Here is a 26,316-nt window from a genome sequence, read left to right on the forward strand (position 1 = left end):
AATTGAGCCAGATACTAATTAAAGGCTGTATAAAGACAGATTTTATTTAGTACCATTGCAACATGGCAGTGAAACTAAATTTCACTAAAACTCATTTTCGAATACAACAAAGACAGCTGGAAGAGCAAAGTGAGGGGGTCAGTGAATGGAAGTTACTAAGGGGAGAGACCTGAAAGGTAGGGGGATTCTTGATAAACGTGTGTAACAGGATTCTATGGCTCAGCGGGTAAAGAACCCACCTGCCAATGCAGGTAATGTAAGAGATGTGAGTTTAATCTCTGGATCAGGAAGATCCTCTGGAGAAGGACATGGCAACCTACTCCAGTATTCTTGCCTGGAGAATCCCATGGACAGAGGAGCCTGGCAAGCTACAGTCCATATGGTTGCAAAGAGTTGGACATGACTGAAGCGACATAGCATCCATAGCACGCAACATAATTTTTGTTTGTTTTATTTATTTGGCTGTGCTGGATCTTAGTTACAACATGTGGGATCTAGCTCCCTGACTAGGATTGAATCCAGGCCCCCTGCAATGGGAACTGAGTCTTAGCCACTGGACCACCAGGGAAGTCCCACAACAGGATTTTTGCTAAGAGCAGGCCAAGGACTTAGATATTAAGGGTAGGGAATCAGTAACTTCATGAGGTATCAATGGTGATGAGATACTAAGAATGGGGCAAGTCTTGCTAAACTAACTCAGCAGGATGCTTGCTAAAACTGGGCTAGGCAAGAGCCCAAGGGTGAAGAAGAGTCAAAAAGAGGACTCAGAGTAGCCTGTCTAAAGTTTTGTCAAGGAGTCTTTGTCAGAATTCTGTACCTAGCCAAACTGCCAGCTGAATGTGAGGGCAAAATAAGAAACAAGTAGAATGCAAAATGGGTAACATCATATACTCTATGTGAAAAAAATACTCATAGATACACTTCCATAAAACTTCTGCAAAATGAAAATCGAATCTAACAAAGATCTATATGACATCGGATAAAAAAGATAGAAGTATAAGACTAGACAAAGTGAAAAAGGCTTGGGAAACAAAAATTAAAGATCCATAAGATCCTGATACATGGAAAGCTTCCTTTTGAGCTACAAAGTTTTGATGCTATACGGATATATTTCTATCACTAAGGATCTAATCATGTTACTTGGTTCTACAACTATTACTTATAGAATTATAATATGTGGGCACTTGAAATCTCTGTTAATTTTATTGAAAAGTCAGTGGGTGTCTAGATCCTGGTCATCAATAATCATGTTTTTTAATGGCAAGCAACTTTACCAAATTTTAACAATCTATGAAAAGTGCTTTCATTTATCTGCAAAAACAGAGAATTGAAATTTATGAGTGTTCAGATACTTCTCCAAGTTCTCATTGTTCCCTGCCTAATTAGGGAATGTATATGTATCTTATTAACTTTCAGTATTCTTTGAAGCTACATGGGAATTCAGACTTTGCAAGCTCTCACTTCCTATTATACTATTAATAAGCATCAGAAGCTACTTATTAGAATAACAATCTGGAATTGACTTAAATTGAAAGAACTTTGTCTCATACTAAATGGTTCCTCTTAAAACCAAATCCAAAGGAAGTAAGAACTCTGCTGGTACTTCTCTACATGGATACTTTGAACTATTTGATTAAAAACTGCTTGGGCAGGGAATAAACTCTGAAGAGATCAATGGAAGAGACAGACAAGAGGCTGAGCTTTGTGGGATGGACTGTATTTGCCTGGAATAAAGATGATGAGCCCATTCAAGACGCTATAAATGATGTTGGAAAAGGAGCAGAGAAGGGATTTTCAGGCAATATCTCTAGTAGATCAGACCAGTTAATTCAAGATTAGAGGGAGATACATTTGGAAAGATGGTTTGGGTTTTTTGTTTTTTGAAAGCAAAAGGATCAACCATATCCTGAAAACTAGGAAGAAGTGTTGAAATTTTTTCAATTTGCTTTAAGAAAAATTATGCTGTTGTTCGTATAAAAAATACATTTTCATGATAAAGAATTTAAGCAATGCAAAACACATACACACAAAAGAAAAATATTTTAAATCCCTCAAAACTCATCATCAAAAATAACCACTATTAACATTTGGCTAACTTCATTCTAAATATCTTTGCATGCTTTATTACAGATAGAATGATAGATAAATAGGAATGTAAATGATATATCTAATTTTTTTAAATGGCATCATAATTTATGTGCTATTTAAAAATTTCTTTGCAGGCAGATGCTTTACCGTCTGAGCCACCAGGGAAGTCCATATTTAAAGATTAACATGTGTTAAATTCAAACTTAGTTGAATTTAACAGAATTTTTAAAAACTAGAAGAAAAGCTAGACATCAAATAAGGGTTTATTCACTACAAGAGCTATCATTTCTTAAAATATCAATTTAAGATAAGAAAAAGTGGTTTTGATATTGTTATTCTGTTGTTTTCAAAAAACATGTTTTAAATTAAAATCAGTTGATCCTCAATTCTTAAAATCTTCAGTTCAGTTCAGTTCAGTCGCTCAGTCATGTCCGACTCTTTGCGACCCCATGAATCGCAGCATGCCAGGCCTCCCTGTCCATCACCAACTCCCGGAGTTTACTCAAACTCATGTCCATCGAGTCGGTGATGCCATCCAGCCATCTCATCCTCTGTCATCCCCTTCTCCTCCTGCCCCAATCCCTACCAGCATCAGGGTCTTTTCCAGTGAGTCAACTCTTCGCATGAGGTGGCCAAAGTATTGGAGTTTCAGCTTCAGCATCAGTCCTTCCAATGAACACCAGGGCTGATCTCCTTTAGAATGGACTGGTTGGATCTCCTTGCAGTCCAAGGGACTCTCAAGAGTCTTCTCCAACACCACAGTTCAAAAGCATCAATTCTTTGGCACTCAGCTTTCTTCACAGTCCAACTCTCACATCCATACATGACCACTGGAAAAACCATAGCCTTGACTAGACGGATCTTTGTTGGCAAAGTAATGTCTCTGCTTTTGAATATGCTATCTAGGTTGGTCATAACTTTCCTTCCAAGGAGTAAGTGTCTTTTAATTTCATGGCTGCAGTCACCATCTGCAGTGATTTTGGAGCCCCCAAAATTAAAGTCTGACACTGTTTCCACTGTTTCCCCATCTATTTGCCATGAAGTGATGGGACCAGATGCCATGATCTTAGTTTTCTGAATGCTGAGCTTTAAGCCAACTTTTTTGCTCTCCTCTTTCACTTTCATCAAGAGGCTTTTTAGTTCCTCTTCACTTTCTGCCATAAAGGTGGTGTCATCTGCATATCTGAGGTTATTGATTTTGCCCTATTTCTTAACTGACTGAATTTCACTCTAAGTATTTCTCTTTTCTATAAGTTCTTTTATATTTGTGGGAACTGCCCAATACCTTTACTTTTGAATGACATCTTGACTGGGTTTACAATTCTTAGATCACAGATTTGTCCTTTCAGAACCCTTTCAGAAACCTATCAGAACTGCTCTACTGTCTTCTGTCTCTGAATGTTGCTGTTGAGATATCTGAGGACAGTCTGACTTTTTTCCTTAGAGATGATTTGCCTTTTTTTCTGCCTGGATGTCTGGATTTCAATAAAATAACTGAAATACATCTCAGGGTTAAATATTCTGTATCAAATATTGGACCTTTCAAGCTACAGACTAACATCATTTTAGAGGAACTTCTGTTCTTATATTTTTTAATACTTCTTATTCCATTAAGAGTTCTTAACTCTGAGGACACCAACAACTTCTGTCTTCCGTATCTAGTAGCTTCTCTCTGACTGTTTTAATCTCTTGGCGATTTTCCATTTGCCTTTATTATAATTATTTCAAGCCTTTTTCCACATCGATAATTCAACTTCCAGCCATGTCTTTTCTGTTCCTTGCTGTTTTAATGTATTTATTAGTTCTTTAATGACACTGTTTTGGTCTCTACTTTATCAGATGTGCGATTTCTCTGTCCATCTCTTTCAGTTGTTTTATTGTCTCATTTTTGAGTTTTGCCTACTGAGTTTATTTTCTTTTTAGATTATTTTAGTGCTCAAAGCACTTGGAGTGATTTTTTCTGATTCTCTATTTGCCTCTTGAATTCCTTCCTACTTGATCTGAAACTGGTTTGATTTTCCTAAGGAACAGCAATTTGAGGCTGTTATTTTTCTATGACTTATAAGCTAGTTTGAAGGAGAGGAGGGTGCAGAACTTAGGGGAGGTAGGATGCAGTCTTTGTTAGAATACAAATATTCTGCAGTCACTTCTGAGGTTTCAAGGGTCTACTTCAGAATTCACTCTACTATGGGAAAGAGCCTCCCCTGATTCACTAGGCTTTCCTGGAGTCTTCACTGCTACCTAAAGACTTAGTCTATTCTCCACTTCTCACTCCACCTTCTTCTCCTCAGCAGCCATTTTTCACGTCTCCGGAGAGAAGAGATAAAAGATAAGGAAGCCACTTACTTTTCTCTCAGGATATATGTGCATATATGTATGTGTTAATTTCTAGGATTTTGAGTTTTAGCAGTATGAGTATTGATGGAATGCTCCAGACCAGAATCTTCTATATCTTTCCTTGACTGCCACTTGTTGACATTTAAGATATTAAGCTGTTACTCTTTGCGTGCTGTGGATGAAATTTTAACTTTTAAAACTTTCTTGGGTATTGGTGGAAACAGAGTCTATGAGAAAGCTTTATTTCATTGCCTTAACCGAGAAACACAATAATTTTTAATGTACATATATATCTTTTACTGATTATAAAAGTTATGTATCTATTATACATATTCATTATGTTGGATACCTCAAACTAACACAATGTTGTAGCTATATTTCAATAAAACTGGGGGAAACATAAGTTATATATCCTTCCTATAAAAATTAAAACCATACAGAAGCGTATAAAACACAAAATGAAAGTGCCTTATAATTGGCAACTGAAGACTGTCGCTCGTTGTGCGGCACTACAAGCATGAAGTCACTAGCCTTCAGTCTCTGACCTTCAACATCCCCTGAAGGGAGTTCAGGCTGGAGATCGGGAATGAAGCACAGTGGGCTCTGGAAACAACTGGCAGAACAGGCCTCCAGGTAGTCAGAGATTTTCAGGAGATTTTATGAGCCCCAATTCTTGCATCTTCTCATGCCCAGGAAAGCACTAAAATCCTCAACAGAAGCATCTGCTCCTCCTGACCAGCAGCTACCTTATAGCGAAAAGCAGCAACCCTCTGCCAAAATAAGCACTTGATTGCAGGTCTCTTGCTTCACCAAAATCACATTATACACTGACATCTGCCCCTTAACCTCTTTGGAGCAGATCCTCAGAGCTCTCTGAGAAATTATCTCTGGGCTATAGTCCTCACTTTGCCCCAAATAAAACTCACATCACAGCTCTTACGTTGTGCACTTTTTTTCAGTTGACATAATACCATCCCCCAGATGTCACTTTTGACAGCTTCCTGATCTTTGTATATATTTATTTTCTTTCTTTTTGCTTGTCAGTGCTTCAGCCTTTCAGTCAAAATCAGGAGAAATATGTGAATATACAGATGTTGGAAGAACAGCTTTATTAAGCTAGGTTTTACATATCATAATGTTCACCAATTTCATGTGGACAATCCAACAATTTTCAGTAAAGATAGAGTGGTATATCCATCACAATATAAATACTTCTTTAAAAAAAATTTTTTTTTATTATTTATTTATTTTTGATTGCACTGGGTCTTTGTTGCTGCTTGTGGCTTTCTCTATTTGCCCTGAGTGTTGCCACAGCTTCTCTGGTTGCAGAGCATGGGACTCAGTAGTTGCCCCTCAGAACAACATATATATTTCCTGTAAAAATACAGTTCCTAGTTTTTCCTTTAAAATAGATCAAAAACATTTTCCCATGTCACTATATACAACTTTGGGCTTCCCGGGTGGTGCTAGTTGTAAAGAACTCTCCCGCCAATGCAAGAGAGGTAGGGTCGATCGCTGGGTGGGGAAGATCCCCTGGAGGAGAGTATGGCAACCCACTCCCCTATTCCTGCCTGGAGAACCCTAGGGACAGAGGAGGCTGGGAGGCCGCAGTCCATAGGGTTGCGAAAGAGTCAGACATGACTTAAGAGACTAAACAACCAGCACCACATATACAAATTTACCTATCCTTTAATAAAATCCACCTCACAATTTTCCATTATATAATGGATACACTTTAATTCACTTAAACTCTCCATTTAAACAATTTCAAAGTTTTGCTGAAAAAAATCATTTTTTTCTTTTGCGGGCAAGGATTGAGATTACTAATCTAGAGGCAAATGAAAAGTGGGAAATGGTGGATGAGAGGTTCCTACCATAATTCAGCTTTTGAGATTATACCAGAAAATGGCAGTGGCTTTTCCCACCATGCTTACATCCATCAGACGCTCTTGTCAATCTGGAAGTTGTGACACTTCTAGAAAACATGTACCTTCCCTCTCTATCTTAGCTTATACCAGTCCTTCTCTGGCATTTTATCTTTGCCTTTTGAAGTTCTATCTTTCCTTCACGATAGCAAACACCACACTGCTATGATTAGCCCTGGAAATTATAACTCTCCTTCAATTTCTGACAAAGAGCTGAGTCAGCTCTTTTTTCTTTCTTCCTTCTCTTTCACAAAGTACTTTTCTTCCAAAGGCAGGGCGATGCAAGGCTAAGAGCAAAGCCTTTGGATCCACCAACGTACTATCTCTGTGACATTGGTTACTAACCCACATTCTCAGTGCCTCAAGTGTCCTGACCTGTAAAATGGGGAGAAGGGTATTTGGGCGTGATGGGAATTAAAGCAGTTACCAGATGTAAAGCGCTTAGAACAGTGCTTGATGCACAGGAAGCACTGAGAATATGTTGGCACGCGTTTGATTTCTGATGGCGAGCAGTCTACTGGGGTAACTAGCCAGGAGAGACGCCCGTCGGACCGGGGCAACCCAGACGGAGGTGTGGCGGATGCGATGCGCCCGCGGCCGCGGCCGCCCTCGCGCCCGCGCCTGCATAGAGGCCGGGGCCAGGGGAGCGCGGTCACGTGATAGAGTCAAGATGGCGTCGTCCAGCTGCTTGTGGCTCTTGGCTCTCGCTTTCCTGCTGGGTTCCTGCGCTTCCCTGGCGCTGGGGCATCTCGACCCGCCGGCTCCCCTGCCGCTGGTGATCTGGCATGGGATGGGTGAGTGAAGGAGGGAGTGAGAAGAGAGTCAAAAAGGTTTCGCGACCCTTTCCCTCTCCGAGCCTGGGTTCGCGTCTGCAAAGTGCAAGTGTGGAGGGCGGGGACCGTGGTCACACAGGACCGGACTGGCTCCACGTTTTAGGATTTAGGGGTTATCCTGCATTGGAAAGGGAGATGATGAGGAAGGAGCTGTCTTTTGGTAAGCGCTCACAGCAGGCTGTGCACTGCGGTAGGGTTTTACGCGGTGTCCTGGTTTAATCTCACGGCAGTGGCGTCAGGGTGCAGCATCCGACTCTCGCTCGGGAAGGCAGGGTTGTGCCTGCGCGACCGCGGTATCTCCATCCTTTTGTTCATTCATGCATTGAACAGAGATTTCTTAGGCACCTGTAATTCGTTTATACTTTTGACGCGTAGCTATTGACTACCTACTGGATCCTGAGGATACAGTAAACTAAACAGACTAAATTCTTTGCTCTTTTAGAACTTCCCAGTGGAAGAGACAAACGATAAATAAACATATGTCAAATGGTGATTCGTGCAATGGAGGAAAATAAAGCAGGGGAGGGGGAGGATAGAGAGTGCAAGTGAGGGCTTGCAGTTTCATAGAGCAAAGTCAGGATTTACTGAAAAAGTGATTATCTGAGCAAAGGCCTGAAGTCCATGAGAGAAGATGCCATGTGAGTATATGGTGGAAAGATCAGCAAATGCAAAGCCATGAGGCAGAAGTATATCTAGTATGTCTAGTGTGTTCAAGGAGCAACACTCAGGTCAGTGTAGCTGAAACGCAGTGAGTCAGAAGAAAATAGGGGTAGGAGGATGGCCTGCATATGTTGTTGGGGCTACTAAGGCTACTGTAGGAACTTTGGCTAGAAGAGATGGGACATTGTTGTGAGTTTTGAGCAGATGAGTGACATGATCTGATTTGCATTTTAAAAGCACTCTAGTTCCTATATTCCCTGATGCTGGGAATGATTGAAGGTGGGAGGAGAAGGGGACGACAGAGGATGAGATGGTTGGATGGCATCAGCAACTCAATGGACATGAGTTTGAACAAGCTCCGGGAGGTGGTGAAGGATAGGGAAGCCTGGCATGCTGCAGTCCATGGGGTCCAAAAGAGTCAGACACAACTGAGTGACAGAACAAAGACAAGTTGCTATATTGAGACTAGATTGTAGGAGGTCATGGACCTTTGCAGGGAAAAAAGTTAGAAAGCTTTTGCAATAATCTAAACAAGATGCTGGGAAAGATTGAAGGTGGGAGGAGAAGGGGACGACAGAGGATGAGATGGTTGAATGGCATCACCGACTCAATGGACGTGAGTGAGTAAACTCTGGGAGTTGGTGATCGACAGGGACGCCTGGCGTGCTGCAGTCCATGGGGTCACAAAGAGTCAGACATGACTGAGCGACTGAACTGAACTGAAATGAGGTGACGGTGACTTGAAAAAGTATAGTAAAAGGGGAGATGTTGGAAAGTAGTCAACATTTGGAAACAGTTTGAAGATAGAACCAGTAGGATTTGCTAACAGATTATATATGGCGTGAGAAAGGAGTCAAGGATGATTCCATGGCCTGGACAACGAGAAGGATGAGGTTGTCATTTTACCAAAATGGGGGAGCCTGTAGGGTGAAAATCAAGGATGTGCTTTGGGACTTACTAAATTTGAGATGTTTGTTACATATTCAGGAGATGTAGAGGCATTTGGAGTTTGGAGTCTTGAGACAGATACAGGCTGGAGGATTAAGTTGGGAACCTTTGGCATATGGCTAGTATTTAAAGCCATGAGACTGGACAAGATCACCTAGGGAGTGACGATATTCAGAAGAGGAAAGAGGTCTAAAGACCAAGCTCGGAGGCATTCCCAGCATCTGGAGGATGTAGAGATGGAATGCATGTGTGCTAAGTCGCTTCAGTCATGTCTGACTCTTTTGAGCCTGTGGACTGTAGCCCGCCAGGCTCCTCTGTCCATGGAATTCTCCAGGCAAGAATACTGGAGTGGGTTGCCATTTCCTTCTCCAGGGGATCTTCCCTACCCAGGGATCAAACCAGATTCTTTACCCTTAAGCCACCAGGGAAGCCCCCAAGGGGATGGAGAGGAACTAGCAAAGGAGACAGAGATAGAACAGCTAGGGAGAAGGTGGAGTCAGGAGAGTGCAATGTCTTGGAAACCACGTGAAAATGTTTCAAGAGGAAGGGATAGCAAACTGTGAAATGTTGGTGATAGGTCAACTAAGATGAGGGCTAAGAATTGGTTATTGGATTTAACAATGGGAAGATCAGTAATGACCTTGATTAAACCACTTTTAGGGGAGTGGTGAGAGTGAGAACCTTATTGGAATAGGTGAAAGAAAAATGTTCAGAGAGGAATTAGAGTCAGTAAGTAGAGATTGTTCTTTCAAGGGTCTGTGCCAGGGCCTCAGGCTACTGCAGTGGAGTTAAAAGAGAGCATGAGAGCTCTGTGTTCTCCCAGAGCACAGTCTATTTGGAAGCCACCTAAGTAACCCGTGATTATAGTTCAGTATGAGAAATAGAACATGCTCGAGCTCTTTTCCTTCTTTAAAAACGAATTTTTAAGTTTAGCTCTCAGGTTGAAAATGGAAAGATTAAGTTCAAAATGGAAAATGATCTTAGCCCACTTATCCTACTCAGCAGTCAGTCACTTTGCTTCCTATTCTTAGTTCTTGGTTCCTTGAAACAGGAAGAAAAAAAAGTGCAGAATGTGAGTTCAGCGTCAGCACTTACCTGAGCTTTCTTTACTTGTCTTGCTCTAGTCCTGGCCCTAAAGAGAGAGAAGATTTCAAGGTGCCTTGGGGCCTGTGAGCCGCAGATGCTCTAGATGATAAGAGAACACGCACCTCTGCTTATTTTCAATTGTGAATTTGGGGTCCCTATGATACCGTGTTGGGCTTTTGAAGTTATTACTTGTTAACAACATGAGCGGAGCAAAAAATGTTGTTCTTTTTGTTGTCGTTGAGGTGAAATTCATGTAACATACACTTAACCATGTTAAAGCATAAGTTCAGTGGCATTTAGTGTATTCGTGTTGTGCAACCACCACTTCTCTCTAGTTTCAAAACTTTTTCATCACCGCAGCAAACATGTGTGCCCCGTTTTAAGGAATCACTCTTCACCCCGTCTTCCCATCACCCCAGGAAATGTTCAGTCTGCTTTCTGTTTCAGTGGATTTGCCTGTTCTGGATGTGTCATATAAAAGGAACTATACAGTATATAAGCTTTCATATCTGGCTTATTTCACTTAAAATAACATTTTTGAGGTTCATCCATGTTGTAGCATGTTTCAATACTTTGTTCCTTTTTATGGCAAAATAGTATTTGCTTGTATATATCTACCATAATTTGTTTATCCAGTCATCCATTGACGGACTTTTGAGTGTTTCCCACCTTTAGCTATTACAGATAATGCTGCTTTAAATATTCTTGTACAGGGCTCTGTAGGGACATATGTTTTCCCTTTTCTTGGTTATGTATTTAGAATTGAAATTAATGGATCAAATGGTCATTGTGTATTTAACTTTTTGAGGAACCATCCAATTGTTTTCACAGTTTCCACCAGCAATGTGAAGAGTTCCTGTTTCTCCCTGTCTTTGCCAACACTTGTTATTTTCTATTTAAAAGTTTTTTTCTTTTTTTTTTTGCTTTGGATGATTTCTTTTTATTTTGCGTTTCATATATTATCCAGTTTCACATTCTCACAGGATCAGCAATTACAACAGCCACCTCGTCTCCCAAGTCTGAAAACGGCAAGACGGCCACGGCCGCGGCCAAAGGCGAAGCGCTAATGTGCTCACGAAACAAAAAATTGCACAATTTTTCCTTCATTTTTCTTAAACTAATGGCTGACGCTAAGGCTCACTGCTGGAGAACAGAAACCCTTTTCTTTTTCATGCCTCAAACGAAAACGTTAAACTTATCTGACAAGGCGGACAAGGTCTCTTCATAATTAATTGCACACACACACGAAAAAAAAAGTTTTTTACATTTATTTTTTATTTTGGCTGCACTGGGTCTTCGTTGCTGTGTGAGGGCTTTCTCTGGTCGCAGTGTATGGGTTTCTCGTTGCGGTGGCTCCTCTTGTGGTGCAGGGGCTCTGGGGTGAGTGGGCTCAGTAGTTGTGGCACACAGGCTTAGTTCCCTGTGGCATGTGGAGTCTTCTAGGACCACGTCCCCTGCATTGGCAGGTGGATTCTTAACTACTGGACCACCAGGTAAGTCTGTTATTTTCCATTTTTAAATAAGTTAATTAAAAAAAATATTGAAGGCTTTAAAGGCATCTTAGTAGGTTTGCATTGGTACCTCATTGTGATTTTGATGTGCATTTCCTTAATGATCAGTGATGTTGAACATAATTTCATGTGTTTGTTGGCCATTTGTATATCTTCTTTGAAGAGATGTCTGTTCAAGTCCTTTTCCTATTTTAATTAGATTATCTTCTTGCTGACTTGTAGAGTTCTTTGTATATTTCAGATATTAAATGCTTATTAAGTATGTTTTGCAAATATTTTCTTCTCTGTGTTGACTTTGCATATTTTCATTAATGCTTTTGAAGTACAAAGTTTTAAAAAGTTAAATAATGTTGTTTTACTCATAAGTTTCCATGATTGTCTTTGTTGTCTAGGAGACAGCTGTTGTAATCCCTTAAGTATGGGTGCTATTAAAAAAATGGTTGAGAAGAAAATACCTGGAATTCACGTCTTGTCTTTAGAGATTGGGAAGACTCTCAGAGAGGTGAGGCGCTTCACCGTTCAGTTCCTTTGAAGGTTTGCTGACTGATTTCGTAGAATGTAATATTAAAATGCATTACCTTGCATTTTTAGCAGAAGACCATACAATGATACTTAAGTTCTTGAGTGGCTTATGAGGGTACCAACCTAAACAAGTTTGCCTCTTAGAGAAGGTGCCAGTGCTTGTGTTCAGCCCCGTCCTTTGATTTCTCTTTTAGGATGTGGAGAACAGCTTCTTTTTGAATGTCAACTCCCAAGTAACAACAGTGTGTCAGATTCTTGCTAAGGATCCTAAATTGCAGCAAGGCTACAATGCTATGGGATTCTCCCAGGGAGGCCAGTTTCTGTAAGTCCCTTTCTGTTATATCATACCACTTATATACCGCATCACGTGAAACTGACTGTTTGCCCTTTAATGCAGGTAGATCTATCCGTTTAGTGTTTCTGGAATCTTCATCTACCTTGGATGGGAAACTCTTCTAAAATAGCCCCTTGAAAGAAGCTCTGTGGAACTTAATTTATTTTCTCTGAAGGAATAAAGATTTGTGTTTGGCTGTATCAGAGGAAAATAAATCCTGAAACTTTGTGGCTTTGGGGAACCACAGATTAAGTAACTTAATCTGGGAAGTTTTTTTTTCTTTAAACTTTTAATTTTGTATTGAGGTATAGTTGATTAGCAGATAATGTGAGTTTCCGGTGAACAGTGAAGGGACTCAGCCATACATATATATGTACCCATTCTCCCCCAGACTCCCCTGGGGAGTTGATTATTGACGATCTATTTCCATCTGACAGTGGAAACTGACAATCCCTTTTTTTTCCTCCAGGCGGGCAGTGGCTCAGAGATGCCCATCACCTCCCATGGTCAACCTCATCTCAGTTGGGGGACAACATCAAGGTAGCTTTGTCCTTTTTACCTAGAATATTCCAGCATCTCTATTTGTACAAGAAGTCAGCCATCCTCCCCCAAACCCTGTTTTGCTAAGCTATAACAAACTAGCCAGCAGTGATGACAAAACCGGATTCCAGACACCTGGAACACAGGGGAGTCATTACATTACTGCCTACTTTTCTCTAATATAATTGACGTGATTTCCTGCAGTTGAGATGGTTGCAGCCGTGTAGCAGGCAGTGGTTGAGGAGTTTGGCAAGTCCAACAACCTTTCCTGTTGTGACGTGAGTGGTGTCATATTGAATTGGGGCTTAGGCAGTGAATAGTGTCTAGACTTTTTTGGTCTGTAAAATTAACAGCAGAGATTAAATCTTTCAAAAAAAAAAAAACCCCAACAGGTTTGCTATTTAGATAGAATTAATAAACTTTTGGGGCAGATGTGTCTTGGGGTAGAACTTTATTTCTGTTCTGATGGATTTAGCTGTTAAGCTGGTTGAGTGTAGGAGCAGGATTCCCCTTATAATCAGTAAATTGAATTCATCCAATTAAGTGTTAATTGGGCAAGTAATTTGGTATCGTAGGGTCCCTCTCACAGAAAGAAGCTAAAATAAGACGCTGCCCATCTTACGGGAATTTTTCAGAGGAGGAAATAAAATAACAGGTAGGAAAATACTTTTTAAAAGTATATGTTTTATTCAGATGCACATTGGTAGAAACAGCTTTATCATTCATTCATTGATTCCATGAATATTTATTGAAAACCTCAAAACAAGACCGATAAGGTTTCTGTCTTCATGAAACTTCCATCCTAGTACGGGAGAGTAGACACGAAACAAGTAAGCAAACAAAATAAATACAGATAGCAGTAACTGTGATAAAGAAAAAAATACAATAATGGAAGAACAGTGGTTATATTTGTGAAAGGCCTGGCCGCTGGAACCAGAATGCTCATGTTCATATCTTGGCTCCATCACTTACTGTCTAACCTCAAAGTATCTAACTTCTCCATTTAAAAGTTTCCTATTTGTAATATGCTCTAAATAATGATTTCTACTCCACAGGGTGATTGTAAGGATTAAATTAATTATTGCCAATATATGCTTAGAATTGGTATGTCTGGTACCCCGCAAAATGTTATTGATGAGGACGCAGGTATAACTGGGTTGGGGGAGGAACAGGGGTTGAGCACTGCTTGAGTTAGGGTTCTCAGATATGACTTCTCTAAGCCAAGACCCAAGAGATGAGAATGAGGCCCCCTGTTGAAGCAGTGAGAGAGGCACATCCTTCAGAGGGGAGTGGGTGCAAAGGGCCTGAGGCAGAAAGGAGAGGGAACACCGGAGGAGGAGGGAGCCGGTTAGAGTATTAATTCCAAAGACATTATTTCCTTAAGAAATGAATGAATGAAATCAGGATCTATTGCTGGTTTTTTTGTTTCTCTCAATGCCCTGCACATAGTAGGTATTCAGGACATGATTATTAAAGGCATGGGTATTTGTCTTCTGCTGCTGTAGGTGTTTTTGGACTCCCTCGGTGCCCAGGAGAAAGCTCACACATCTGTGACTTCATCAGAAAAACACTGAACGCTGGGGCTTACAACAAAGCTATACAGGAACGGTATGTACGGTTGGCCGAGAAGGATGCAGAACTGTCACCGCATGATGATATCACTCGGACTTGCATGCTAACCGTGATTCTAGGAGTAGTTGCTAGTGATATTTAAATGATATTCAAATGATTGTGAATATCTTTATACTATCTGCTTCATTTTATTGTAAATCTAAAGCTGCTCTAATAGTAATTTAAAGAAAGGGAGGACATTCTTTTATATAAGAAGAATGTAATTACAACAATACATTTTCATCTTTAAAAAAAAACAAGCCTATAGAAATTACTCAAGCTAAGAAACTACTGTTAATATTTGAAGGACAGATTCTTTATATTGTCAGCAGCAAAGGGTTAACCTCTTACATCAGTGTCCTCAACTACATATGTTTGGGTATTTAAACATATTCAGAATTACTTTTGGAGTATGTTGTCCTTCAATTGTTCCCAAAGCTAAATTATATGTCAGACCCCCTGGGAAATTCATTAAAAATGAATTCCAGAGCTTCATCCCTAGAAATTTGGATTTAGTAGGTCTAGAATATTCTGGGTGATAGCTGAGATTTGGGATCAACTAGTATGGTTATGGGGCTTCCCAGGTGGCGCTAGTGGTAAAGAGCCTGCCTGCCAATGCAGGAGACGTAAGAGACTGGGTTTGATCCCTGGGTCAGGGAGATCCCCTGGAGGAGGGCATGGCAACCCACTCGAGTATTCTTGCCTGGAGAATCCCTTGGACAGAGGAGCCTGATGGGCTACAATCCATGGGGTCACAGAGGAATCAGACATGACTTAGTGACTAAACAACAACAAAGCAAAAGAATGGCAACAACATGGCAAGAGCGCTCAGTCGTGTCCAACTCTTTGCGACCCCGTGGACTGTAGCCCACCAGGCTCCTCTGTCCATGGGATTCTCCAGGCAAGAATACTCGAGTGGGTTGCCATTTCCTTCTCCAGGGGATGTTCCCGACCCAGGGGTCGAACCAGAGTCTTTGGCGTTGCAGGCAGACACTATAACCTCTGAGCCACCAGGGAAGCTAAAAGAATAAACTGTGATAAACTCACAAGGGCAAAGAGAACAGAGAGGAGAGAAGAGATGATGAAAAAGATGTCAGTATGTTTTTTGAAAGAAAGCAGATGAATGAGTGATAACTGTTTTAGCAGAGCAGCAAATTCTGAAACCTTTATGTCTGTTGAAGGAAACACTGACAAGAAGGGACCGGTTCACTTTTTATAATCTCAGAAAGACTCAGGAATTTGACATCTAAGATACTTTGGTAGAGTAAGTGCATGAGACTCTTTGTTGAAAATCTGTAGAAACAGTGATCAGACTCCCCGAATCCCTTAAGTGTATGTCCAAGTGACTGCTCGTCCCCAACCCTGACAAGAGAAGCCAAATTTATTTTCTGGAGCAGTTTAACTCAAGAAGTACCAGACTTTGTGATAATAAACACAGGATGGTGATAAGATACCATAGTGAAAACCCACCTCCTCCTGTTTGATTCCCAGAATGATAGCAGCCAGGTTATTCCTCCTTGGCAGAAGTTTGATGGATCCCTCCCTGAAAAAACTGATTGGTCCCAGAGAGATCTGCAGGTTGATGTTTTGCAATCCTCCAACAAATCAGGACTCCTTTTGACTAGCACGTAGTGGAACCACCAGTAGATAGCTGTCTAAATTAAAAGACACTTACTCCTTGGAAGGAAAGTTATGACCAACCTAGACAGCATATTAAAATGCAGAGACATTACTTTGTCAACAAAGATCCGTCTAGTCAAGGCTATGGTTTTTTCAGTGGTCATGTATGGACATGAGAGTTGGACTGTGAAGAAAGCTGAGCGCCGAAGAATTGATGCTTTTCAACTGTGGTGTTGGAGAAGACTCTTGAGAGTCCCTTGGACTGCAAGGAGATCCAACCAGTCCATTCTAAAGATCAGTCCTGGGTGTTCATTGAAAGGACTCATGTTGAAGCTGAAACTCCAGTATTTTGGCCACCTCATGCGAAGAGCTGACTCATTTGAAAAGACCCGGATGCTGGGAGGGATTGGGGGCAGGAGGAGAAGGGGACAACAGAGGATGAGATGGTTGGATGGCATCACCAACTCAATGGACATGGGTTTGGGTAGACTCCGGGAGTTGGTGATGGACAGGGAGGCCTGGCATGCGTCAGTTCATGGGGTCGCAAAGAGTTGGACATGACTGAGCGACTGAACTGAACTGTGTGAAGAACTTCCAACTGTGTGAAGAACTTCCATTCAGCTCAGTGAAAGTGAAAGTGGCTCAGTTGTGTCTGACTCTTTGCAACCCCATGAACAATACAGTCCATGGAATTCTCCAGGCCAGAATATTGGAGTGGGGAGCCTTTCCTGTCTCCAGGGGATCTTCCCAACCCAGGGATTGAACCTAGGTCTCCCGCATTGCAGGCGGATTCTTAACCAGCTGAACCACAAGGGAAGCCCAAGAAATCTGGAGTGGGTAGTCTATCCCTTCTCCAGCCGATCTTCCCCACCCAGGAATTGAACCAGGGTCTTCTGCATTGCAGGCGGATTCTTTACCAACTGAGCTATCAGGGAAGCTCTTGTTTAAATATGAACAGTGAGCCAAGGACCGCCACCCACCCCTCCATCAGACATCTGAGGAAAGCTTCCAAAATAGAAGATAGATCAAAACAACAAAAAGTAAAAAGGGACTTGGAAGAAACAGATGGCAATTCAAGAAGCTGAAGGAAACCTTAAACAAAAAAAAAGCCTATATTATTATCTTCAGAGAGAAAGAGATCATCCATGACTCTAGAAAAGAATTCAAATAAAACCAATCATTAAAGAGTAAGAGAGAGATCCTGGAAGTTCAAAATAAGATAACCCAGGGACTTCCCTGATGGTCCAGTGGTTAAGACTCTGAGTTCCCAATGCAGGGGAGCCTGGGTTCGATCCCTGATCAAGGAACTAGATCCCCCTTAGTACCAGCTAAGGCTGTGGCAGAAACAAGATGCAGTAATGGACGGTAATGGAGGAGGTACCTAGTTTGGCCAGAATGGTCTTTGAAGAAAAGATACTTAAGCTGGGTCTCAAGGACAAGAAGGAAGGAGAATAGGAAATGCTAAGGAAAAAGGGATCAGGCAGCAGGAACAGAAGGCTCTGGTCTTTTGCCCCTTTGGTCTCTTGGTGGCCTGTGCCCAGGGCCAGCCCCAGGCATACTGTCTAGTGTGCCGCTTGGTCACCTTTATTTTTTTTTCTCCCGCAGCCTGGTGCAAGCAGAATACTGGCACGACCCCATCAGGGAGGACATATACCGCAACCACAGCATCTTCCTGGCAGATATTAATCAAGAGAGAGTAAGCACCCAAGCCAGGCTACCCTAATTGTGCATTCCCTTTCCTGTTAGGGACATTATAAACAGAGGAGCAGTGACTGTCCAAATATCCCAGGCAGAACCCAGGAAACCGGAAGTTCTGTGTTGGGGGAGGCGGTGCTTATGAGGTTCAGTTCCTTCTGCTGCTGCTGCTGCTGCTGCTGCTGCTAAGTCGCTTTAGGGAGGCTGAAATTCATTTGGCTTTCTTCCTGTGGATTCTTCCTGTTGCCTAGTGTTGAAGCAGCGGGGTGAACTCAATAGGTGCTGGCTGGCAGGAAACTCAACTGCTGCCTTACTGAGGGAAGCCTTTCCAGTGGATCGCTTTGGGGTCGTATTTTTTCAGAAGAGTGATTTACTTAAGAAGAGAGACTGCACAGGGCACTGAGTGCGTCCCAGAGATGAACATGGGTTGGGAGATTCTGGCTCAGTTTTTATTGGCGTATCTGGAGGTTTAAAACAAACAAACAAAAACAGAATTTGAAGAGGGGGGCGACGGTAACAGAATAGTATGGCAGAACCACTCAGAGTTCGCAGTTTCTTATTTTGCCTTGGCTTTCTCTGGCTAGAAGCCTTTAACCTATGTGATGGAGACCTGTGGAGTGCAGTGACAGATTCATGGTGGCCATCTGTCCGCCATGGTTGCTGGGAGCAGTCAATCAGATGGCATGTTAAGAAAAAGGCTGTACCTGGTGTGTTCTGGGCAGGAAGTGAGAAAAGCAGCCCATTACCATGGAGAAGAAACCCAGGGTCACGCAGACCAGAGCACTGCAAGCTTTCAATTCCCTGGCTAGAATCTGATGGTAATGTCCCCACGGTCTTACTATTGCCTTTTCCTCCAGGGTGTCAATGAGTCCTACAAGAAAAACCTGATGGCCCTCAAGAAGTTTGTGATGGTGAAATTCCTCAATGATACCATTGTGGACCCTGTGGATTCTGAGGTGAGACGCTTCTTAGGCCACAACATGCCAGGAGACTGGCAGAGAAATGGCATTAAAACATAGCTGCCTGAGGACTTCTCTGGTGGTTCAGGGGTTAAAACTCTGTTCTCCCAATGCAGGGGATGCAGCTTCAGTCCCTGGTCAGGGAACTAAGATCCCACATGCTGCAACCAAGACCCAGTGTAGCCAAATAAATAAATCAATTTTAAAAAAACAAGTAAAAAAAAACCCACAGCTGCCTGCTGGGAAGAATTGTCAGTCCCTTCCACCCACATTTGTGTAGAGCAGGGGTTCTGAGGTCTATAAATGGGACACTCAGGGTTGTAACCCCCCACAACCCAAAACTGTTTGCAAACTTATATACAGTTGACCCTTGAACAACATAGTGGTTAGGGACGCTGGTGCTTTGCACAGTCAGAAATCTACATATAACTTACAGTTGTCCCTCAGCATCCACAGTACTAAACAAAACCCACATATAAGTGGACCCGAGCAGTTCACACCCATGTTGTTCAAGGGTAAGCTGAAGTTGCATTCTCTGAGGAAGGGCCTGGGAATTTTTTATCAGATTTTCAGAAATCTGTGATCCAGAAAAGGTTCAGCAGCACCAGTCCAAAATCTGTAACTCCCTGAGGTTCACATTCACGTTCAGCCTTGACTTGGCTTTGATTTCTTTCCAACCTAATCTTACTTCATGATCCCTTCATCCCCTCTCGGACCAAGTCATATTGCGCTACTGGAAATGCCCTGCTCCCGGCCCGGGTTTCTTGTGTTCCTTTGTTCATGCTTTAGTCTCTAAAATGCCCTTCCCTGGGCTTCTCCACCTGACAGGCTCCTGTTCAGCTCAGATGTCATTTCCTCCATCCAGAAAGCCACCCCTCTTCTAGGCAGAATTTGCTCCCTCTTAAGAATTATCAGCCTCTATCATATCAGTGTTCATCACACTGTGTCAGAGCACACCACAGCCTATGGGCTGAATCCACCCTGCACCTGCTTTTGTATGGCCCACGAAGGAAAATGGTTTTTGTTTTTAAATGGTAGAAAAAAGTAAAAAACTTTGATAATGTGAAAATTACATGAGTTACAAATTTCAGTGTCTATAATAGTTTCATTAGAATGCAGCCATATTGAGACTTCCCTGGCAGTCCACTGGTTAAGACTCCAAGCTTCCACTGCAGGGGATGTGGGTTTGATGCCTGGCCAGGATCCCACATGCCATGCTGGGATGCAGCTGGGAGCTGGTGGGCAGAGACAGAGGAAAAAAAGAATGCAGCCATATTCATTTAAAAAATACTGTCTCGTGGCTTTTGTATTACAATGGCAGTATTTAGTAGTTGCAACCACGTGGCCCCTTAAAGCCTGAATTATTTTGTGTTTATTATGGAAAAGTTTGCTGACTTCCATGCTAAACAATTAGTTGTGTCTGTGCATTGGACCAGAGCTGCTTAAAAGTAGGGATTGTATACATAAATTCATCTTGGAATGTTTATACCGCACAAGGATTTTCAGAGTAGGTGCTCAGTAACTGTAGGAAGCAGCAATTCTAGGGAACTGGAAAGCTCTTCGGAATGATTAACTCACACCTCAGGATCCACCCTTAAGAAGAAATGACTCAAGACATGCTTTGTTGCCCCTCCTTGCTGCAGTCTTAGGGAGTTGTTCGTCAGTAGTCTTAGCTACTAGCCAGTCTTGAAGTAGTTGGCGATGTGCGTGTGTATCTGATCTGACCTCCTTTCTTCCTCCTCTCCTGTAGTGGTTTGGATTTTACAGAAGTGGCCAAGCCAAGGAGACCATTCCCTTACAGGAGAGCACCCTATACACACAGGTAACTGGGGAGGGGAGGTGCCGTCCTTGTCAGCTCAGTTCTGGGAGCTGCTAGGTGCTTTGGTGACATACCTGGTCCTGTACACTCCAGCACAGCAGGTGCTGTGGGCAAGACTCGTTAGGCTGCTGATTCTGGCACCAGCTTATCAGGCACTGGTTTACTGAAGTCTCCATCCTGAAGGTTAAAGGACCTGTTCCTCGTGTTTTCAGGCCTGGGCAAGGAACATATCTCTAACTCCTTCTGATAACAGGGTTAGAACTGGCTTCCTTTGCTGAGGCACAGTCCATCACAAATCCAAAGAGCCCCCACATGAGAAAATATGGAGGGCTGTTACTTCAAAACACTAATATCAATAGATGCTGTTAAACCAGGCACTGACAGGGGAAAGCTCCTCCTGCAGGAGACTGGGAGGAACAGAGCTATGAATTTTGTTCAGGGTAGGCTTTTTTCTCAAGCAGCTTTTCACCACTCCCAGTTCTGGAGTCTCCCACATTCTCAGGCTTTTATCTTGGAGATACTTTTCCTAAATTGCAGAAATGATACATCTGAACCACTTGCCTTCTATTCAGATCCCAAGTAATTTCAGAGGCCAATTGTCATCTCTTGGCTTTTCTCCTGCCTCTGGTGCTCTGCTGCGGGTGAGGTAAAAGGAAGCTAGGGTCTGTTAAGAGTTTTGCAAGCTACAATTAAGAACTTGTCATGAAACTCAAATTGGTGGTTTGATGCTTTTGAACTGTGGTGTTGGAGAAGACTCATGAGAGTCCCTTGGACAGCAAGGAGATCCAACCAGTCCATACTAAAGATCAGTCCTGAGTGTTCATTGGAAGGACTGATGTTGAAGCTGAAACTGCAGTACTTTGGCCACCTGATGCAAAGAGCTGACTCATTTGAAAAGACCCTGATGTTGGCAAAGATTGAGGGCAGGAGAAGGGGACAGAGGATGAGGTGGCTGGATGGCATCACTGACTCAATGGACATGAGTTTGGGTAAACTCTGGGAGTTGGTGAATAGGGACGCCTGGCATGCTGCAGTCCACGGGGTCTCAGTTGGACACGACTGAGAGAGTGAACAGCAGGAGCAGCATTCTGGCACCATCCTAACTGCTCATCTTCCCAGCCACACTTGTTCAACAACCCAGCTGTCATGACTTATCCAGCTGCCGAATGTTGAAGTGTCTGAGTTTTGTTATCTAAGAGTTGGGTATGTTTTAAGTTCTCTAGCTAATGTTCTCCCATCTTTGGCTCAGTCCCAGTTGACATTTTGAGGCGGTTTTGTCCATGGCTTGCCCACTTGTAGGTGGTCCTCTGGAAGCTTTGGGAGACTTTCCAGAAAGCAGAGTATAAAAGTCTGTATAGAACAACCTCAATGGCACGTAACTTTTTTCCCAATTGCTTGACTCCATAAAAATCAGAAGACAATAATGGACCACCGCCCATCCCCATGGTGTCCTGAGAGAAGACCGATCAGCTTAGATACACAGTGGACCAAAACCCTACCACCCAAGGCTTCAAGCAAGGAGAGGAACAGCCGTCAAAAACACGTTTTTAATATTCAGGGGAAAAAATGGGAGGGAAGTATCCTTATTTGCATTTCATTTACCTAAATTTTAATACTCAAGAGAAAATACTGCATTTTTGAGAATATCTCGTTAACATTATTTATGATTTTACTGTGAAACCATTAAGCTTCTTAATTATGGCCTTATCCTCTACAGGACCGCCTGGGGCTAAAGGCAATGGACAAGGCCGGACAGCTGGTGTTCCTGGCTCTTGAAGGTGACCATCTTCAACTGTCTGAAGAATGGTTTTACGCCCACATCATACCCTTCCTTGAGTGAAACCCTTGTAGTCTGAACCAGAGCTCAGGGAACCCCTCCCACTCCCAAACCAGTTCCCTCTATGCCCAAGCCTGAGCTCAGATCCAGCTAGCAACTAATCCTTTTCTCTAGTCATCATCGAACATGCCCCGCTTGGAAAGATCCAAGATACGAATCTTATCCTTTGCCTCATCCTATCAGCAGATGGTGCTGAATGCCAATTTAATTAGCTAATAGCCGTGGAGCTTGTTTTACAGCCTTTGATATGGTCAGACTCTTGTAGGAATCAGGAGTTTGCTGCAGGTCAGTGCCAGAGCTTTGCCCAGGCCTGGATGAGACTGAACAAACTGAACCAATGGAATAGTCTAAGATGAGTGACTTTCTCAGGAAAATCTAGCCACATCTCAAGCCAAGGGGCCAGTACTCAGGCCTGAGGTATTCACAAAAAATGCTTTAACTGTTCTGGTGATTTGACCAGTGCTCGGAAAAGTATCGCTTGGCTAATGCATCCATGTAATTTCTTTATGGCTGTCCTCCTCTGAGTATGTTGCTTTCTGTGTGTCTTGGGTATTATTTTACAAATTCCGGCAGCCCATGATCTTGCCTTGGTAGCACTGTCTCCTTAGGTAGTGATGAATTAGTTGCTCTGTCACAAAAGGAGGGAAGTAGCACCCAACTGGATTGCTTAAGGCAGGAAGTATACATATTGCTTAACTTAGATGGGGACGATAGGGAGGTTTAAAGAAAAATGTAAAAATTTAAAAAGGAGGAGGTAGCTGGTTCTTTCCATTCCACCCTTGATAAACCTGTCCCTTCTGAATATGACTGGTGGTCTGGATTCCAGAGTTACTCTATTGCTGGCGTTAGCAAAGAATGGGAGGGGGAAAAATATGAACAGATCAGGCTTTCTAACTTCCATCTCAAAAATGTGTATTACCAGCACACTCCAAACTGCTTCTGATGTGTTCTGTGAAAAAAAAAAAAAGATTGCTCAAGAAAGCTTAGGGAACATTCCATATCCCTTTTCTCTTGGAGATCAACCCACCTTAGACTATTAAGGACTCTTTTGAGAATTTCTGCTAAAGACAACATCTTAGCCCCTGACTCCCTTACCCCATGAAATCCTAGCACCACTTCTGGAAGACTGTTCTGCAGAATGCCCCATCTGTGGAAATGATTAGCTGCATTTGGGGGAAGCACTTTCTTAAGTGCTACAAAGTTTACCTTCTGGTTTTCCTTCACCTCTTTCAAGACTTTTCAACTGAAACAAGGGGATGAAAGGCAAGAAGTGGGGACGGGTGAAAACAATTTTATGAAGTCGTCTAAAATAAAGAGTAGTTTCTTATCCTTGGTGTCATTTTTCTTTTCAAAGTTCTTACATCTCTGTTCAGCAAATATCATACATAAATACTAAGCGAGTTTGGTATTAATTTTATTCTATTTTCTGTATAACTTTAAGTACATAAAGGTTTATTTCCACAGGCCTCAGGAAATGGGTAGAAATCACAGGACAATCTCTCTTTCCACCAAAAAAAAGTTGCATATTTTGGTAAAGTGTCTGTCCTAGAGGAAAAACTGAAAGTTGCATTAGCAAGGCTGTGCAAGGTTTTTACACAAGACCTAAAACAGCCTGCAGTGGAGATTTCTGGTCCTTTGTTCAGGTGCCCAGACAGAAGCCACAAGTTGTGAGCGTGACAGGGCCATGGAAGCAGTGAAGACGGATGATGGGCACCTAGAATGGAAGGAGAAAGGGAGCCAGATTGCTGGGAATGGTGCAGTTTTCCTTTTTTTTCACTCTTTTAAAGTCATCTCTGTAGGAAGGTGCTGGGCAGGGGCCCAAGAGAGAAAGGGTCCGAGACTCCCTTAGCTGGCCTGGGGGCAGGGCACCACCACAGCAGCCTCCACAGGACAACCTACGGCCAGGTTTGGCCAGGTGCGGGATGGAATGCAGAAGAAAAGGAATGCTCGTAGGAAATCATTTTCCTAGGAATGCTAGATGGCCAAGCTTCAGCCTTTGGTCCCGTGCAACCCTTGACGCACTTGTCAATAGTGATAATTAGTTTAAGTTAGAAGAACTAACTAGGATCAGCTTCTGTTACCTTCACACTTGTTGTTAGAAAAAGGTTAACTTGTGTGAACATTCTGACCTGTTAATTCCTGGGACTGCTATAGTCTTCCCAAAAGACTATTTGTTGGTCAAATAACCCCAAAGGCTGAAAGCTAAAACACACCTGTCCTGGTCTGCAGTTGCTTAAAAATGGACTGGCGGTGTGGTTGAGCTGATATGAAAGAGCTGCACCTTCCTGCGGAAGATCAACTGACCTGCTATCCCACCCCAAATCTCAGCCTGAGGTATATTTCAGTGAAGGCAGGTAGCTGTGCTTCTCAAAGCAGAGAAGCAGTTTAAGAGCAGAAAGGTAGAGGAAATCTAAAAAAGAACCGTCTTGATACAGATTTATCCCATGGTGTGAGGGAGAGGACAAGGAACCCAGTGGCACTTCGCTTATCCAGCAATTTCTGTCACTGTGGTGACCAACTTCTGCCCATTCCATAGGGTCTTAAACTGCTCAGGGACTGGGAACTCATTCTGCAAATAGAGAAACAACAAGTTTAAACCTGAGCTAGGCAACATGGGGCTAATTAAATCTTAACACTTTTCTCCCAATGCCTGTTTGCACTAAACTGTGAGAGCAAGTAGGATGTAATGAGGGAAACGGAATCCTCTTGTGAAAGCCTGGCTATGGGGGCTATGGAACTGGCAGCACCACATCTTAGAGACCACCTGCCCCACCACTGACACAGTGACGAAGCAGTGCAGTGCAGGAATGAGGACAGAGCCTCCAAAGCTAGACAGATGGAGGTGGCAGTCTATTTCCTACTGACCAGTGACCCTGGACAGCTGTTACGCCTGTGAAGTACAGATGGGAATGTGAATGGCTCAGCAGGGTGCTGTGACTCAACCCCAGTCCTTTCTGCTACCCTGAGCATCTGCTCAGCCTAAGAAAGCCAGAAACCACTCTCCTTAGGGGGTCTACTCTGTGGGACCACCTCAGGCTTCCATGTGCTTGAGGTGTGCACGGCTGGGTTGGACCTCACTCGGTGCAGAATGTCCATCAACTAGCTTTCTCCAACACTAGCCTTCAGGCCCTTCTGTTTTCACATCATACTACTAAAGGGATCAAGAAACTTACGAAGTCACCGCCTTCTGTAGGAATGAGGACATTCATCTCAGAAGATTTGGCACTGACTATCTCACAATCCAGGGAGTTCTTGCTCAGGTAAACGTGGCAGCCATCTGTTTTGTTGATGGAAATGGTTGGCACTTTACCCATTACCTGCAGAGGAAACCAAGAGCACTGAGTTCTGGCCTCTGGAAGAACAACAGCTAACTGTGGGAAAAGCTTTCCCTGTTTCACAGGAGCACATGAACAACTCACAGGTGTACAACAGATACTGGATACTAGGGGTGGGTGGGGATGGTGCTGGAAACAGCTCACGCTAAGGGCCAACTCTTTTCCTGCCACATACGGAGCAGCTCAGCTTACAGACCCCACAGAGTCAGATTTCTACCAGGGCAACATCTGTGGGTCGGCTGTGTCTCTTTCAATTAATCCCCGAGACCAAAGGAAGGAGCCAAGGTATCGAGTTACCTGAACTTTGACATCCTTACTATTGATTATCTCCACAATGCCCACCACGTCATCAAACACCAGACCAAGTTTCTTACAGTTATCTAGGAGAAGAAAGGGAGCAGGTTAACAGTATAAATTTAAAGGAAAACACTCTATTAAGAATCTCTAGAAATAGGGGAGGTAGGGTGCCAGCCCTCTTAAGCTCTAGGACAGAGCCTGCCTGGGCCAAGAAGAACTCACCTACAGTAATGGAGTTAATTTTGCCCTTGATCTGCAATGTTGAGTTCACACACTTGAATATGTAAGCCACCTGTTTCAGCTCTGTATCCTCTATCATCAGGTTGGAAACATTCTCCTGATTTTCCTGTTAAAGAGAT

General features: G+C 42.8%; 2 protein-coding genes across 5 annotated transcripts in view; one reads left to right on the top strand and one right to left on the bottom strand.

Annotated features, from left to right (window-relative positions):
- Positions 1–6,986: 6,986 nt before the first annotated feature.
- On the top strand, positions 6,987–23,652 carry PPT1 (palmitoyl-protein thioesterase 1). The gene is made up of 9 exons (XM_019957752.2): positions 6,987–7,144; positions 11,781–11,890; positions 12,105–12,232; positions 12,714–12,784; positions 14,290–14,392; positions 17,621–17,711; positions 18,568–18,666; positions 20,420–20,491; positions 22,206–23,652. The coding sequence occupies exons 1-9, from the start codon at positions 7,021–7,023 to the stop codon at positions 22,326–22,328; spliced, it is 921 nt and encodes a 306-aa protein (XP_019813311.1). The 5' UTR covers positions 6,987–7,020; the 3' UTR covers positions 22,329–23,652.
- Positions 23,653–23,723: 71 nt separating this feature from the next.
- Positions 23,724–26,316, bottom strand: part of CAP1 (cyclase associated actin cytoskeleton regulatory protein 1) — a 28,784-nt gene continuing 26,191 nt past the window's right edge. For all 4 annotated transcript variants that reach the window (XM_019957750.2, XM_070786774.1, XM_019957749.2 and 1 more), the window contains exons 10-13: positions 26,180–26,303; positions 25,958–26,040; positions 25,499–25,642; positions 23,724–24,894 (exon numbers count right to left, since the gene is read on the bottom strand). In XM_019957750.2, the coding sequence (XP_019813309.1) occupies positions 24,811–24,894; positions 25,499–25,642; positions 25,958–26,040; positions 26,180–26,303 (435 nt within the window). In that variant the 3' untranslated portion in view covers positions 23,724–24,810. The remainder of the gene's footprint in view (positions 24,895–25,498; positions 25,643–25,957; positions 26,041–26,179; positions 26,304–26,316) is intronic.

This window comes from Bos indicus, chromosome 3, assembly GCF_029378745.1.
Source record: "Bos indicus isolate NIAB-ARS_2022 breed Sahiwal x Tharparkar chromosome 3, NIAB-ARS_B.indTharparkar_mat_pri_1.0, whole genome shotgun sequence".
In the NCBI taxonomy this organism is placed as follows: domain Eukaryota; kingdom Metazoa; phylum Chordata; class Mammalia; order Artiodactyla; family Bovidae; genus Bos; species Bos indicus.

What these genes read in the sequence shown, in the direction of transcription:
- PPT1 (XM_019957752.2), top strand. Translation starts at nt 7,021, where the DNA reads ATGGCGTCGTCCAGCTGCTTGTGGCTCTTGGCTCTCGCTTTCCTGCTG. An exon ending in GGTGATCTGGCATGGGATGG is followed by an intron (nt 7,145 to 11,780) that starts GTGAGTGAAGGA and finishes TTTGTTGTCTAG; the next exon opens with GAGACAGCTGTTGTAATCCC. An exon ending in TCCCAGGGAGGCCAGTTTCT is followed by an intron (nt 12,233 to 12,713) that starts GTAAGTCCCTTT and finishes TTTTTCCTCCAG; the next exon opens with GCGGGCAGTGGCTCAGAGAT.